This window comes from Calypte anna, chromosome 1, assembly GCF_003957555.1.
Source record: "Calypte anna isolate BGI_N300 chromosome 1, bCalAnn1_v1.p, whole genome shotgun sequence".
NCBI classification, from domain to species: domain Eukaryota; kingdom Metazoa; phylum Chordata; class Aves; order Apodiformes; family Trochilidae; genus Calypte; species Calypte anna.
In genome coordinates, this window is record NC_044244.1 from 126,339,517 (window position 1) to 126,355,328 (window position 15,812).

The 15,812-nt window shown below is 37.6% G+C and overlaps 1 protein-coding gene across 4 annotated transcripts in view; it reads right to left on the reverse strand.

The window, feature by feature from the left end:
* The window catches only part of WWC3 (WWC family member 3), a 101,999-nt gene that overhangs the window by 40,068 nt on the left and 46,119 nt on the right, over window positions 1-15,812 (reverse strand). For all 4 annotated transcript variants that reach the window (XM_030457942.1, XM_030457932.1, XM_030457923.1 and 1 more), the window contains 4 exons: window positions 14,408-14,487; window positions 8,189-8,318; window positions 2,713-2,862; window positions 294-367 (listed from right to left, as the gene is read on the reverse strand). In XM_030457942.1, the coding sequence (XP_030313802.1) occupies window positions 294-367; window positions 2,713-2,862; window positions 8,189-8,318; window positions 14,408-14,487 (434 nt within the window). The remainder of the gene's footprint in view (window positions 1-293; window positions 368-2,712; window positions 2,863-8,188; window positions 8,319-14,407; window positions 14,488-15,812) is intronic.

Sequence of the window (15,812 nt, forward strand, 5' to 3'; positions counted from 1 at the left end):
ACATTGAGGTTTGAGAAGGAGGAGGAAAAGGTAAAACAGTTTAATAAAACAACTGCAATTTTATGTCTATACAACTGTAGAATGGGCTAACATTTAGCCTTATCTCTGCAAACAAATATAATACTCATGATAAAGTCTTATGTGTACCTCAGCTTCTATTATCTGTGAACTAATCAACAGTAATCAAATTAGTCTTCCTAAAGACATTTCTGCTTGGAGGCTGGCTTAAGTTCTACTTTAAAAATTTTATCACAAGAGTAAAAATAAAATCCAACAAATTTATCTTCAATTACCTTTTCTTGGCCTCTTCATACTGCCAGTTGAGTCTCACTTTGTCTACAAGTCTTGTTTTGTCATCAAACCCAAACTTTTGTAGAGTTGAGGAGAGAAAAAGAAGGAAAAATGAGAATTTAAAAGCACTCTCATAATAAAGGGATACATTAATCTGCCTTAATGGACTCAGTAAAAAACCTCAATGCTTTAAGTAATAACATCATAAAACTCAATTTTACGCTTCAGAAATACAAAACTGGTTTATTGCTAAAAATACAGAAAATAAATGAGCCCTTTCAATAAATTAAGATCCTGGAAATCAAGGCTTAGTAAATCACTGATAAATGGTCAGAGCCTTTAAACTTCATCCAAGCCTAAACCGCAAAGAATACTTTAATTGAAATATTTACTATTTGATATAGTTATTTTATGGATAGCTTTAATTAGAAGTAATTCAGATTACAGTCCCTGTACTGTGATGTGTTACTCAGCACTTAGATCATTAGTGTGTTTTAAACACAGTTATTAAAACATCATCTGATCCTTGAACCAGCTGCAAAATGTGCATTTATGCTACAGCTTCAGCTGTATACAGTCCAGTTTCTACAGCAACCTCTCTCCATCTTAGGCTATCAGAAGTCTGCATAGGGTCTAACAGTTAAAACTCAAGATCCTGTTTTAAGTTCATTGCTGAGCCTTTGAATATCTCATTTTACTGCTGCTTTTGCTCTCTTCATCATGAGACATTTAAAATTTTCACCTCATTTTTACTCACAGTCTACTAATAATAATTCAGTAAAACAGTAAACATAATTATGCAATTTTATTTTCCTAACACAAAAATGTTGAGACTCTATTTGGCTTGTCTTGCATGGCAATTCAATGTGCATTGTGAAAGGGAAAATGCACTATGTTCCTTTTGGTAATTCATTTTGGAATAATAATAATAACATCCACCACCATTCTGAAAAATGACATCCCAAAGGCACCATCTACCTAACACAATGAAAGAGAGCATAGTGTTAGCTAAGCTTTCTTAGAGGAGTGTTTCTTCATAGAAACATAGATTTCTTCTTCTGTTCAGGCCCCCTGGAAACATCCAACTTAGCAGCTACTCAGGAGTGAAAGAAAACAATAGAGGACAAATGGATGATAAAAGCCTACACATTTTAAAAGTTACATAAAATTTTCTAATCAGAAGCTACACTAGTAACAAACTTTGCTGTCAATCGCAGAAACAAATGCTGAAGAGCAGCCAGGATGCTGCAGTACTAGTGCAAGCCAAATTTTTATTATTTGGTGTACACAATTTTATTCACACAGAACTACTTCCAAGGAATGCTAGCATGTTCTTCTCAAATACCATATTTAAAGGTACATTTGAGCATAAATGTGTGACAGACTATTTCAGAAGCCTTGTTGGTTTTTAAGAAAAAAAACTTTGAGACTCTTAACAAACACTTCCCCATCTCAAACACAAGAAAGGAACAGAGGTCTATCCTACATCTTCGATATATTTAGGAAAAATGATGACAAGAATGATAAAAGCAAATTAAAAACAAACAAGCAAACAAAAAAAAACAACCAAAACCCCATCCATCACTACTACCAATACTAACATCTCATCCCATTGTACAGTTAGGTCTCTATTGCAACTTCAGTCTGGCTGAAGTATTTCCTTCCTTCCTGCACACTACATGTGTATCAGTGTTGGTGAGGTGAAAAGGTCTGTGGACACCTCAGCAAGAGCTGCTACACAGAGATCACAGAGTCACAGAATGGCTAAGGTTGGAAGGAACCTTCAAGATCATCTGGTTCCAATCCCCCTGCATGGGCAGGGACACCTCCCACCAGACCAGGTTGCTCCAAGCCCCATCCAACCTGGCCTTGAACACTGCCAGGGAGGGGGCAGTCACAATTTCCCTGGGCAACCTGTACCAGTGTCTCACCATCGTGGCAGGAAAGAATTTTTTCCTAATGTCTAAACTAAATCTCTCCTCTGGTTTTAAACCATATCCCCTTGTCCTGTCATGACACACTTGTGCAAAACGCCCTACCCCGGCTTTCTTATAGGCCCCATTCAGGTATTGGATGAACATAGGGTCCCCAAAGTGATGACAGGAAAAGTTCACTGCTGAGGTGGCTTTACCTGACAGGTAAAGGCAGGATATGACTTTACCTGTCACTGACCTGAGGAGCACATTGCTACACCCCTGTGCCACACTTGAGCAGAGGAACCGCAAAGCCCAGTTCATGAGTACTGCTTATGTACTCTGGAAACAATAAGTAAACACAACTCCCCCATAACCAATATTGCTTTGGCTTTCTCATTTTGCTACAGCCAATCCATCCTAAATTAAACCAGGAAATAACAATGCATCAGTGTAATACGAAAGCAGATTATTTTCTACAGCAACTGTCTTGCATAGGAACACATACCTCTCCAGTGATGTCAGTCTGAGAACAAGCATCACAGTGTTGTTGAGGTAAACAGGGGTCACTGAGCAAAGTAGAATTGTGCTGGAGATCCTGTAGGGAATCTGTAATACAACAGCTATTCCTGAATCCATCTGTTAACTTAGCCAGGCTCTAAAGGGGAGGAAAAAAATTTTTTTTAATTCTTCTATCAATAGAAATAAAAGAAAAAATATATTTTAGAAATTTGACAGGTAGGTCTGTAAAAAGTAATTTACAGAAAATAAGTCACTGTAGGGTTATTAACATGAAGAAGCTTTGCTTTGAAATAAACCTACCCTTATCAGTAACAAACTAAATTATTTGGTTTAGATCTATGAATGTTCTTTAAATCTAGAAGCTGTCAGCTTTCAGATAAGCCAATAGGGAAGACAAATATGAGTCACCTGCCCTTTTGCCATCTTCTGCACACTTGACATTCTTAGCTACTACTGGTATCACATCCAACTTGATCAGTACACCTTTTATCGACTGTATTTTAATGACAGTTAATGTCACTCTTCTTCTTTCTTAGCCAAAGGTTCCCATAGGTAAGAGGTATTTTACACTTTGAGTCAAGCAAGGGACATTTCTGAGATGTCTAGACAATGACACAAACTATGAGGGTAAAGCAGATACCTCAAGCAACCTTTGAGGGGGAAGATGAGTTAGACAGAATCACACAAAATAACAACGGTAAGTTATTTAACAATATCAGGTTGGTTGGCAGGCTCTTAAAATTCCTTTTAAAAAAAGATAAAATAGTTAATTTAGCTTTTATTTGCTGATTATGCATTCTTTCTTTTGCAAAAATTACGGATAATGAGTTATCAATAAAAAACACTGTTCAGGCTGTAATTTATAACAAAACCCTAAGCATTACAGACCAAAAGAGTACTTAAAAAAAAAGGCATTAAAAAAACCTAAATTATGTCACAGAAGATAAGGGATAATCAAACTATGCGGAAAAAAATCAGAAATTTGAAGAGCCATATCAATTTAGAAATCATAACATAATCAAACCATTTGGCTCAAAAAAAAAAATAAAGCTCTCAAAAAATGCTTACTCAAGAATCAGAGACAAATCTGAAGCACTGGACTGGGAGACTGGACCTCAGTGGGTCTGACAACTGGTGATTTGCAACAACCCCTAGCTATTGTCCATATCCAATTATCAGGAGATTTCTCAATCTTCAATTTAAAAAAGATAACACATCAGTGCTGCCTTTTTTTACAACACATTCAACTGATGGAGTAAAGAAGACGAATCTGTGTTAAGCAACTGGCTGCTGCTCACAGGAACAGCAAGGCCACCTTGAAGATGAAAATGTCTGAATCAGAGCATCCATACAGGAATCACAGGAGGCCTGAAACTAGCCAGAAAAAGTGGTGGCATCCATTCTCTCATACATGGTCTATCCTCCTGTTCCCATTATATACAGGTCCCTCCCTAACACCTGCCTCCCCCGGAGCTGAAAAATCAGGGAAAAAGCCTAGCCTGGTGCAGGATGAACGACCAAGTGGGCTCCCCAGCCACAAGACTGGGCTGTGCTCCTCCCTGCCACTCTCCAGTCACACACTTTGTCTCCTTCCTGCCAGGAAAAGGCAGGGACAGAGGTCAGTGCAGAGCCATGCCAGGGATGCTGGCAGTGAGACAAGGCTACTGCCACTGAGCTCCAGGTGCTCCGTTTATCTTGGGTCCATTAAAAAAGCCAATCCTTCTGCCACCTCCCAGCTGAACTGAAGGACAAACAAAACAGAGACAGCAAAATTCAATAAAGTTATGTCACTGATAAGTCCCTAGCTAGTGTTTGCTATCCTCTGAGATTTGATGTAAAATGAACTGCTCCAGAACATGCTAAAAAGAAAACCAGAGTGCTTTCCACTTTATGAAAATTGCAGATTCCTGTCTAAATGTCTTCTTCAAAACTCACTGGAAATCACCCAGACCTCTCAGTCTCCTGCTGTGCTGAAGATCAAGATGGTTCCCTAATGGGACTGTAACATGGAAATAATAAATCCAAAGCACAGCTACACAAACATCAAGCATCTAACATGTCCTCTTCCCAGTAATGTAGAGACAGTAACATGAACAAAAACTGAAGATTGAGAAAGCCTGAGATTTCTCCCAAATAAGCTATATCCCATCTGGTACACCTCTGGCTAACGCATATTATGTTACAGGCACAAAGATCCTGATGACAGCACTTAAATCTAATCTTTTGCCTGTATTTCAGCTACTTTATGTACTCCTGGTGTGTTCCTCACACCCTCCAGCATCTCCTTGAAGGGCTGCTTGACTGCTGGCCAGGCATTATATCTGGGTACAGTTGCTGAACCCTGGATAGTACTTAAAAATAACATAGCATTTGACAGGTGGCAATCACCACGTAGCATCATTTTAACTTACATCTACGTGCATAGGTGACTGTGCTCTAGGGTGAAGCACATATGCTTTGAGTCCTAGTTGGATAAATAAAAGCACAGCCTTCAGCAATCCTAACATGGAAAATTAGAACCCGAGTTAGCATACTTTTTGATAGAAACAATTTACATAAACTGCTCTGAAAAGTATCCTCTGCATTATATAGAGGAATCCATCTTTCATTTGGGGGTTATGGATTGTTTATGGCAATCTTACAGAACTCCCAGACCACCTTATCATATGGATGTGAAGTTCTAGGCACACCTGACCTAACCAAAAAGAGAGAAAAAATTACTTGTGATTTCATCATTTCTGTTTCTATCTAATTTGGGAGCTCTCACAATTTCAGTTCTGTTCCTACCTACCCTATTTAGCCTATTTAACCAATAAAGAAAGAAAAAAGAAATAGGGGAAAAAAAAAAAAAGCCCATCACAAAAAAACCCCAAACAAAGTCCAATGCTTCCTAAGGATAAAGGACATTTTAAAAGCATAAGCACATACTGGAACAGAAATAAAAGTATGAAAGAGATGAGGGGACAGGAGAGAGAAACACATGCACTGCTTTCAGGAACCTAATCATGCACCTTGGTTACTCAAACTTACGTAAAAAGTACACCCACTTTTTGGAGCAGTGACACTACATATTTGGCTTTATTTGTAACAACTGCACCCAATTTAAATCTGACCACCCTCTCCTTTCCTTGTCTGCCTCCTCTCCCACACAACTCAATCAAATTATCATATTTCTATGACAGCTATGATTTTTCCAAGCACCTACACAACACTGAGTCACTTCTACTATGTTTAGTTCTGCTGCTTATACTGGCCAGATTTAAATTAAGAAATAGAAAGTAATTGTCTGTTTACTTGTATGAAATACCATCTGTCTACACAATAGTTAGAAGTATGAACAGCTTATCTTACCAAAAATAGCATTAAAACATAGTATTTTCAAAGACAAAAAAATTTCAAAGTTCATAGGAAATTAAAAATCAAATTCTGAACTCATTAGGAAGATACTTAAAACAGACACACACTTGCTTGACAAAGCTTAATACATGTGCAACAATAACCTTCAACTAATTATAAAAAGGCAAAGCACAGAAAAGTTTGCTAACAACAAAAATAACTTTTTTGGGGTCAAAATTTAAAAAATATCAGAAGCTGGATATTGTTGCAGAGCACAGTAAGTTGGCAGCAAGACAAAATTTTTACAACTGTAGATCTTGTAAACGATAGCATTTAACCCCTTACTGAAACTGCATCAAAACATGTAGAACTGTTTCAAAGGCCAGGCCTGTGTGGATTCTTCTGCACTGTATGTCTACTATTGGATGCCAACAGATTGTCATTAATTACACAAACCAAACTTCCTGGACTGATATTTCCCATATGTCATGTAGATCCATGAAGAAGGATGGCAATACTTCTCATTTTTGCTTGTCTTGTGCAATTTCTACACCCTGGTGCTGTCAGCATCCTCCAAGCCTTGATGCTAAGCTTAATCCTACACTTTGAACACCCACAACACTGTATTTAAAGAAACCTAAAGTGCACTTAAAGTTGGTTGAACAGATACAATTCTCAAGGCATCTCCATTCCAGATTAATGCCACCAAGGACTAAAAACATAATGAAAAAAGGAGAAAAAAAAATCTTGTGGGGGAGTCAAAACAAGGCTAGCAGCAGTTAAGCTGCTCAAAGTTCTCACACTCAAGTCTTTAAATTAGGCGTTAGTTTCCTAAATTGTGCGTCACTATATCCATGAAGAACTGCCTTTCTACTCATTTCTTGCTAGCCTGGCATGTGGAAGACTGAGAATCACTTTAAAACTTGGCCAACACAAAATATTAAGCTTGTTAAAAGTTGCCAAGGCAGAAACTTTTCATAGTGACTTAAGTGTTCTGTCCACTTGAACAAGGATTTGTGGTCCAACAGATGACCTTTGGGTAATGCTGTGGAGACTGAATAATTGCACAGCTATGGAAATTCACTGTATGTAGATTACGAGCTAACCATATCATTTAACATCAATAAAAAACAAAAAATTCCAGCAGAGGAAATAGAAGGTTTTGAATGGCAATATTAATTTAGTGCAAATCCCAAAACTTAGGTAACAAGGATACTTTTTTCCTCACAGCAGACTGAAGACTAGATGAAGAGAATTCTCCTTGTTACCCCTTTAGATCTGCAGTGCATTAATCAAGTCTATAACCAAAGTCATGCTAGTGGGAGAGGCTCATGGCTCTTTGATCAAGCTCACAGCACATTAATGCAAATAAAGCAACTGAGTGCTCAGAGCAGGATGCAAAGCCATTCAAAAGTCAGATCACTACTCAGGCATGTATATCCTCTCAACTCCCATGCTCCATTCATAAAATAATTTAAAGCTTGCATGATGTTTTCTGTATACATTGTATTTAATCATATTTTCAAGGGTTTTTGCAAGAACGATTGAAATTAATTTGTGTCTTGACATGGACACCTGAGAGGAAAGCTTGGGGCAAAAGACAGAGAAGTGCCAAATGGCGTAGTGACATAGAGATTCAGTTTTGTGAAATGCTTAGAAAAGGAAAATGTGTTAGACAGACTGGTAAACATTTTAGCGTGCGAATTTGCAGCCCTACTTCCTATTAGATAATAGAAAGAGATAGTACAAAAAATTAAAACCAAATGCTGTAAAGCAAAAGTTAAAAAAAACAACACAAAAACACAGCATAATTACTTCATAGCAGTCTTTGATACAGTCAGCAGTAATGGGAATCTATAATCAATACAGACATTGATCTAAATGTAAGGACAGCACATTATCTAAGACAAAAATATGAAATGCATACAGATTCTTGTATTCACAGTACAGAAAAGTACTACTCACCAGTTCACACTGCTTTCTATTGGCAATTATCAAACAGAAAAATCAGTTTAGGCCACCTCATTTCCTTATTTAACTTGGCAATCACAATGCAATGACAAACATGAAAACAGAGGTAGGATATTATTTTCCAGCAGCCATTTGTTTAGTAGCATATTTTTTACCTGCATAAGGTCCTGCCTTTCTTTTTCACCTGTGCATATAGCTTTCTTTATGGTTCGAAGCTCACTCATTATAGCTTGTGCTTCATCCAGTCTATAATTTGTATGAGCACTTGACATCTTACGATCAATCCTGTTGGGAAAATTAAGACAAATTTAGGAACTTTCACATAACTGGAAAACACACAGACATTTTAAGATCTCTTGTTTTTTCATGTACCCCTTTATTGCCAGGAATAAAACGATACTCTGCTTGGAATTCACATAGCACTCAGAGCCAAGTGCACTCAGAAGACAAAGCAATGCAATTATCTACCCAGGTTCTGCAGAACCAACGTATTTCCTGGTTTTAATGTTCTAATACAGAGCTTACTCAATGGCAATGTTGTGGGCTATTTCACAAAACACAAGTAAAATAAACCTAAAACTAACCTGCATAGTAATAAGTTGAAAGATAAAGATATTGGCAGTCTACCTTGTCACATTTTCCATGCACTACACTCTGCAATATCTTCTCTAGGATTTCAATCTGATCTTACTTTAAAAGTTTCTAACAAAGGTATTTTATTTTCTGGGGGATAAATTTTTAATTCCTAAAATTTTATTGCAAACTCTTTCCTGCCATTATGGGCATCTTCAAGTATCTTTTCTAGAACACATCATTATCCTGTAGTAAGGAAAAACATATGGAACCATTCCAGAAGATTTCGAACGTAAACTCAAGAAGGAGCAAGAATGTTACTCACTACATCAGGCCGAAGTACTGCTAACATTTCCACCCTGATACAAAAATCTCTCAAGAAGGATATCTACCAGTTGAGTTTTAAACTATTTTCCAAGCAGCTGGCAACAGTAAAGGACAACAAATCAGGACACAGAAGCCTAATTAATTATATCTTGATAATTTGCTGTGATTTATTGATAGAAGAAGAGCAGATACTCTGTAGAACTTAACCAAAAGAATCAATTATCTTTGATTTGTAACAAACGGCTATGGAATTTTAACAGGCTACCCAAAGCAAATAGTGAAAATTGTGTTAAACTCCTGTTAAAATATGAAAACCTCAATTTTTCTGTTAATATTGTGTAGAAGGTGAGTATATAAAAAATAGGTGGTATGCATAATGGTCATTAAGCCAGTGCTAAGAAGAAGCACCTTCAGCAAAAGGTGTCTCTGGTTAACAGAATTAAATATAAAATATACATATATACAGTCATTACAAAGGACATCAGTTTACAAAAAGATGGAGTAGAAGAGGGTATGCTATATGTATGTATAACAAGACCGCTCAAACCCTATTTAAAATGTTGAGAATAAGTCTAAGTGTCAAGCTAGGTGCTGTATTAAGGTAAGAGTGTCAACAGTACTTACTCAACATGTTCTGCCAGTTACACAAATTAGTGAAATTCCACTTGAAGAATATCACTTGTTTTAAAATTAAAATATTGAAGTGAAAAATCAACACTTGAATGAGCATCTTGTGTTTTTATTGTGAAGCCCAAAATACTTAGGAAAAAAATGCAGGTTGGATTTCTACAGTTTCAGTTTGTTTTTTCCTGACAGTTCTTGCTTTTAGAAACAACACAAAATAAGTCTGAACTTCAAGCTTTCTACTTAAACATATTTTTCCTCCTGTTGCATAAGAAAATATATGTCTTTATGATTTTTGGTTCAAGAACAAGAACGAACTTAAATGTCATGTGGATGAAAGCTGGGGTTTTAGTTTGGTTGGTTTTGTTTTTCTCTAAAGATGTTCATGGGAGTTTCCACAAACTTTTTAGTTAAAATCCTGAAAAGATTAGTATCTAATTCAATTCACTAAAAGTTACATGAAAAAGATAACATGATTTTATCTGAAGGTTATAGTAATGTTAAGATCATGGATTCCACCCACACATGAGACCCAAAAATGCCTTCTCACACAACTGCTCATTATACTGTTTGCCAGGCCCAAGGTGGTATTTCAGGAAAAGGAAATTATTTAATTTCAACCAGATTTTTAACCACTTACCCTCATATTCATGTTCCTGGACATCACTTTGGAGCCCAAGTTATTAATTTATATTTGTTTAAGGAAAGAATCTGAAGTTTCTACTGTGAGAAATATTTGAGCTTAAATCAGTATTGCTGTCAGCCCCAAACTGACTTCAGTATCTTAATTACTTAATTCTTATCTGGTTTTTTTTCCCTCCTTTCATAAAGCTCTAATAGTGATCTTTCAATTTTATTAATAGAAAACAGCATGATCCAAATATAGATTAGACCTTTGTATGAATAGAAAAAAATCAACTAATTCAACTAATACACTAAACTATGAATAAAGTATACATTTGCTGAGGAAGATGTTTCTTGGACTATTAACAAATGTGAAATAATTCCAGTCTTATAGGACAGTTTCCATGTTCCTCTATTTTTCTCGACATGCTTTCAAATATGCAAGACTCCTCTCAACCTCACTAGAGCACAGCTCTGTAGTTCAGTTAAAATCCAATTTTAAAGCTTTTGTCAGGTCTCACGTCCTATAGACCAGTCTGTTTCTACAAACTGTTTGGGCAGTGAGAATTCCCTGTCTCTCCCAACTTCTCTCAATGTTCACTTGGTACTTGCAGCACACTGGCTGAGTTCTCATTTCCTTTGTTGCTAAACGCCTTCTTCCTCCAAAATTCCTGCAAGGAGCAGAAGGGTCACTGAAAAACACAGGCAAGAAGGAACTCCTCCTGATTCTCAGCCCTTGCCATCAGGTTAGGGGAAGAAGTTTGCTCCAGGAGAAACTCATCTTTTAACTCTGTAACTCTGGATTGTGACAGCATCAGCCACACCTCGGGACAATGGCACCTGTGGAGGCCAAGCCACTCAGTTGTGCAGGTCTTTGAGGGCTTTAAATAAGGTGAGCTCTACAAAGTTTCCAGTGGGCAAAGGAAGACTGTGATGTCCAAAGGCTTATACCATAATTGCCAGCTTCAGGTGGAAATGCAGAAAATACAGCTCTAATACAAAGCTGCAGCACTACAAAATTTGAATTTCTGGCAATACAGAGGCTGTAGAGCTATTTAAACCTCAACCTTCTCTCCCCCCCCTAAAACTCCACTTTTCTCCAGTTGTTCTGTGGTTTTGATTTTTACTTATTTATTTTTTTTTATTCTCAAAAATGGCTAAGCCATATTACTAAAATTAAAAAGAACAGAAAACAAAACACAGTCCAAGGCAGACACTGTATGTGGAAAATGTCAATGCAAGAGAATTTGCATTTAACAAAGGCATCTGAATCATACAGCAACAAAAAAAAGATGGAAACTACTGAGCAGTTTAAGTGCCCTGACCACAAAATTTGTCTCTCCTCTGACAGCTACGTCCAGCAGAAGTTGCTGAGGGTGTCCCATGGCAACAGGTTTTGATACCTGCTCATAATGCCATTGTGGTCAGGCTTTCAAAGCAAACATTCAGCCAGATGTAGAGCCCAAAGTGTGACAGCTCCTAATATTGTTCTTGGCTAGCACTTGAAATAAAGCAAAGAACATGGCTTTAAAACAGCAGAACAGGATGCATGCCATTTGGCAGTTACTTGAAGATTGACCTAGCAGAAGTAGGAAGAAAAATTTATGCAGCCCAAAAATTGAGAAAAGATAACAAAAAGGCAAAATGTCTAAGATACCTTTTTTGTTGTTGTTGCTGTTTTGCTAAGTAAATAACTTTAGCATTGCTACTTGACTTGAGTGACCCTTTTCTCCCAATAAATATAAGAAGTAGGGGAGAGATCATTCAAGGACAACCCAGAGCACAGCTGAGCTTTCAGCCTGATTTGTCTGCTGACTGCAGGAGGAAGCTGGAGGAACTTCTCTCTAGAGTTGCTAGAGAGCGTGAGTACTCTCCAAATTGGCTGCCTTCCTACTAGAAGCAAAATACTCAAAAGAAAGCATGTATCTCACCAGAAAGGCAATTAAAATTTACTTAAAAACACCAAATGAAATCCACAAGCCTCTGGTTCACAAGTAAAGCAGTCACTGCAGAGAGCACAGCTCAGCAAGGCACAAACACTGGCAGAAATTCACTGCAATCCCAGATAATGCACAAGAAAACCATTCTCTCCAGCTCTAGCAAGCAACAACTAATCCCACTCAGTGCATCAAAGGGACAGAGAGTGACTCCACTAACAGCAGCGATGAACAGCACCAATGCACTGAGCTGTCTGCTTTGACATTTAAACTAGACAGTAAGAGTGACCACTGATTAATCAGATATGCTTTAAAATAATTCTGCTCTAAAAGTTCTTTCCTAGATCCCCCTCCTGAAGTATGGGCTACTTTGCTCAGGCTACAATCCAAGACAAACATTTGTATTCTTAATCATCTGCAGACTTCACTTTTCACAAGTTGAACTACTTTGCTGAACTATCTTAAATTATAGTAATTAAAACAATCTTGAGTTTCAAATGGCCTTCAAATACTTTAATCATCCTAGTTAAGTAGTTAGTCCTTTCATAAAACAATTGAACCTATACCCTTAAAATAACCCAATAAGCAGAAGAAGGAAAACAAATAAAGCTAGTAGAAAAGGTAAAGCAATCCTTGCTCACTTATAGAAAATACAATTACAGATCTAACGACAAAATTGCTTTTGCTCTCTTCCTACTTACATATCTAGGACACCAACATAAAACATTGACTATACTTAAAATATTTGCTGTTTCAGTATACTGAAAGCTTTATTTTCAGTCAGCATCATACATTAACAATTCCCCTAACTACCTGTAAATGCTTTGTGTAGTCAATAAGAACACATTTATACCTGAAAATATTTGTTATAACTGCCAGTGAAGGATTTTGGCTGAACATGCTTTCTTCTCTGAAGCTTTTAAAATGTACTATAAAACATTAAAACCTTGAAAGCTTTGAAAAAAAACCAAAACCCAACTCACACAACATGGAGTGCATGAACTACTCTCTACTTTAAAAGTAAAATTTTAGTACCCCCCATTGTATTATTTTGTTAACTAAATACCAATCAAAATCAAAGTTGGAAAGTAAGTACCCTAATAGCTCCAGAATCTCAATTTTGTCAGAATTCATGAAATAAAAGTATGTAACCATGCTTTGTAATACCAAAGCAATAAATCCAAAGCTTCAAAATATTTCCACACAGATGCTGCAAAATGCATTACATGCAACAGTTGCAACGTTTCCAGGAAGCACCTGCGTTCAGCAGTTCATTCAAGTGCATGCTGGAACAAAAGGCCATGAATTCTAAAAGCAAGGCCACATGTCCAAGGCAAATCCAAGAGCTCTTCAAACATAAAATCTAGCCTCTGGCCTGGCTGAACAGATCTGGAAGTCATAACAACCTGTGTTTACCTGTCATCTTTTCCATGGCCTGGCAACCTCACTCCCTATCCCACCGTGCATCCCATGTGTGTGCTACATGTGCAGATGACCAAGCAGCACACAGATGGAAGTCACTCAGTTCCCATCTGATGGCCTGCAGGAACAGTGGCAGGGAGAGGGTCACCACAGCAGTTCACAACCTTAAGCAGAAAGGAAAGAGCACAGGCTGCTTAATAGCCCTGGGAGCAGTGGTAAATTGCCCCGAGCTACCTTTGCTCACAGGGAGGAGAAAAGGAGTCACATACACAGCACTCATTCTGCACATTACACACAAAACCCAAGGTCTCAGAGGCCATCAGTATTACAGTACACACACAAATCAGCCTTACTGTGCAGAAGGAGAGGGCATGACCACCAGGTAAAGGTAAGAATTAGTATTGTGGTGTACAGTCCCCCAACCCCCCAAGAGAAGTACTGTGCCTGGCCAGAAAACTTTAGCTACAGGAGAACTCATCCATCTACTGCGTGGTGCTTCACGCAGCGCTTGGGGCAGTAGGTATCTACAGAAAATGTTTGGAAAGTATTTAAAAAAAATCTAACTCCACCTCAGTGTTATCTTCAGGAAGAGCCGAAGAACAGAATCTATAAAATTGGTTTTGCATGTGGATATACAAAATCACCATTCCAACCCATTCTGTCCAACCCTTCTTCCATCGCTTCACGCTGTTCTCATCCCACATCACTATCACAGAAAAAACTCTGAGGAAAAGCCATTAAGAGGCTTCAACCTTTACCGAGGCAATGCTTTTCTAAGAAATTAATAATAAAGGAAACAAAGGAAATAGAACAAGAAAACAAAACAAGAAAATCCAACAAAACTTCTCCCTCAAACTCTTAACTTACTCTTGCAGAGTTTCCACTCCTTTTTCTTTATACTGCAGCTCTTGTTTCATCTGTGCCAACTCTCGTTTCAGCCTAGAAAGCTGAATATAACAAAATAATTTAAAACAATACATAACAGAAAAATTTATACAATAAAATAGTTGTTTTTCAAATATAAAACCTTAAGTTACTTTAAAAATTGGAAGTGATAACCTAAATTATCTTCTTTTCTTGCTTCATAATTTGCATTAAAATATCAAAAGACTTTCTAAATATCCTCAGAGATGATCAAACAGCAGTCATCATCATAATTTTTCAAAGTATTAATTCTTCATCTGTTCTACTGGTTTTCTATCTTCAACAGCTTATGCTAACAGCCAGGATGTATTCAATCTACATGTTTTTTCTTTCCCCTATATAATAGATAGACACCCCTCAACTCTGTAGTCAACTTTAAAATGACTAAACATTGAATGCTGTTAATTTTCCAAGCTGGGAAAACAAAATCACTAGCAAAAGAACTGGTTTCTCTCCCAGAAAAGGCAGCCTGATTTTCTACAGTTATTTTCATATTGTCCTTCCCTCTCCATCCTCCCACACCAATTACCTTGATCCAACTAGCAAGCATAGAGCAAAAGTGACAAAGCAGCAATGTCTCCTAAAACATGCTATGGTGGTTTTATGAAATCAGTTACTCAAGAAGGTTGGGCAGACCTTAGCAGAGCACTGTCAGCACCAAAGATGATCTGCAAATAGCTTCTTGCCCTCCAAAACTGATAGAGGGCAGGAAGAGGCTGCAAGGGACTACACACAAATGGGGGAACAGAAGGGTTTCAATGTGTGGTGGTGAAGTGTAAGACTGAACTGAGAGCCCAAAGAGGGGCAGGGATGGAAGAAGAGAGCTCCTTCTTCTCAAGCTATCAAAATCGGTGCCTTTTCTAAAATACGCCCAGAGCACTCTTGATTTTCACCTGTACATCAATAAATGGCAAAACCATTACTAAAAAAGAGTGAAAAAAGATTTTTTAAAAAAATCCTACATAACCAGGCACAGATTAATTTTGTCACCTCTACTCCAAGACTGAGGGGCTTCACAGAAGTTCTGGGGATGCAAGCCAGGAGGGCTAGAGACCCACCATCCTATGTGGCCCTCCCTTCCCCAAGTGTTCTTGCCCTTCCCTTAAAACTCTTTGCACCAGCTCACAGAACACTCCTAAATCCTCACCAACTCTTTCAACACTCACCAGAATAAAAGAGGCATTGCTAATATCATGTACCCAAACACTTTATAGGGCATATTTTATTCTGTTGCCTAAAATAATGCACTTATGTGGCTATGCAGATTCAGCTGAAAGTTATCCTATGCACTTAGGAGAGCATTTTGTTTTCAGATGCAGGAACAGAGAGAAATAGTCATATAAGTGAA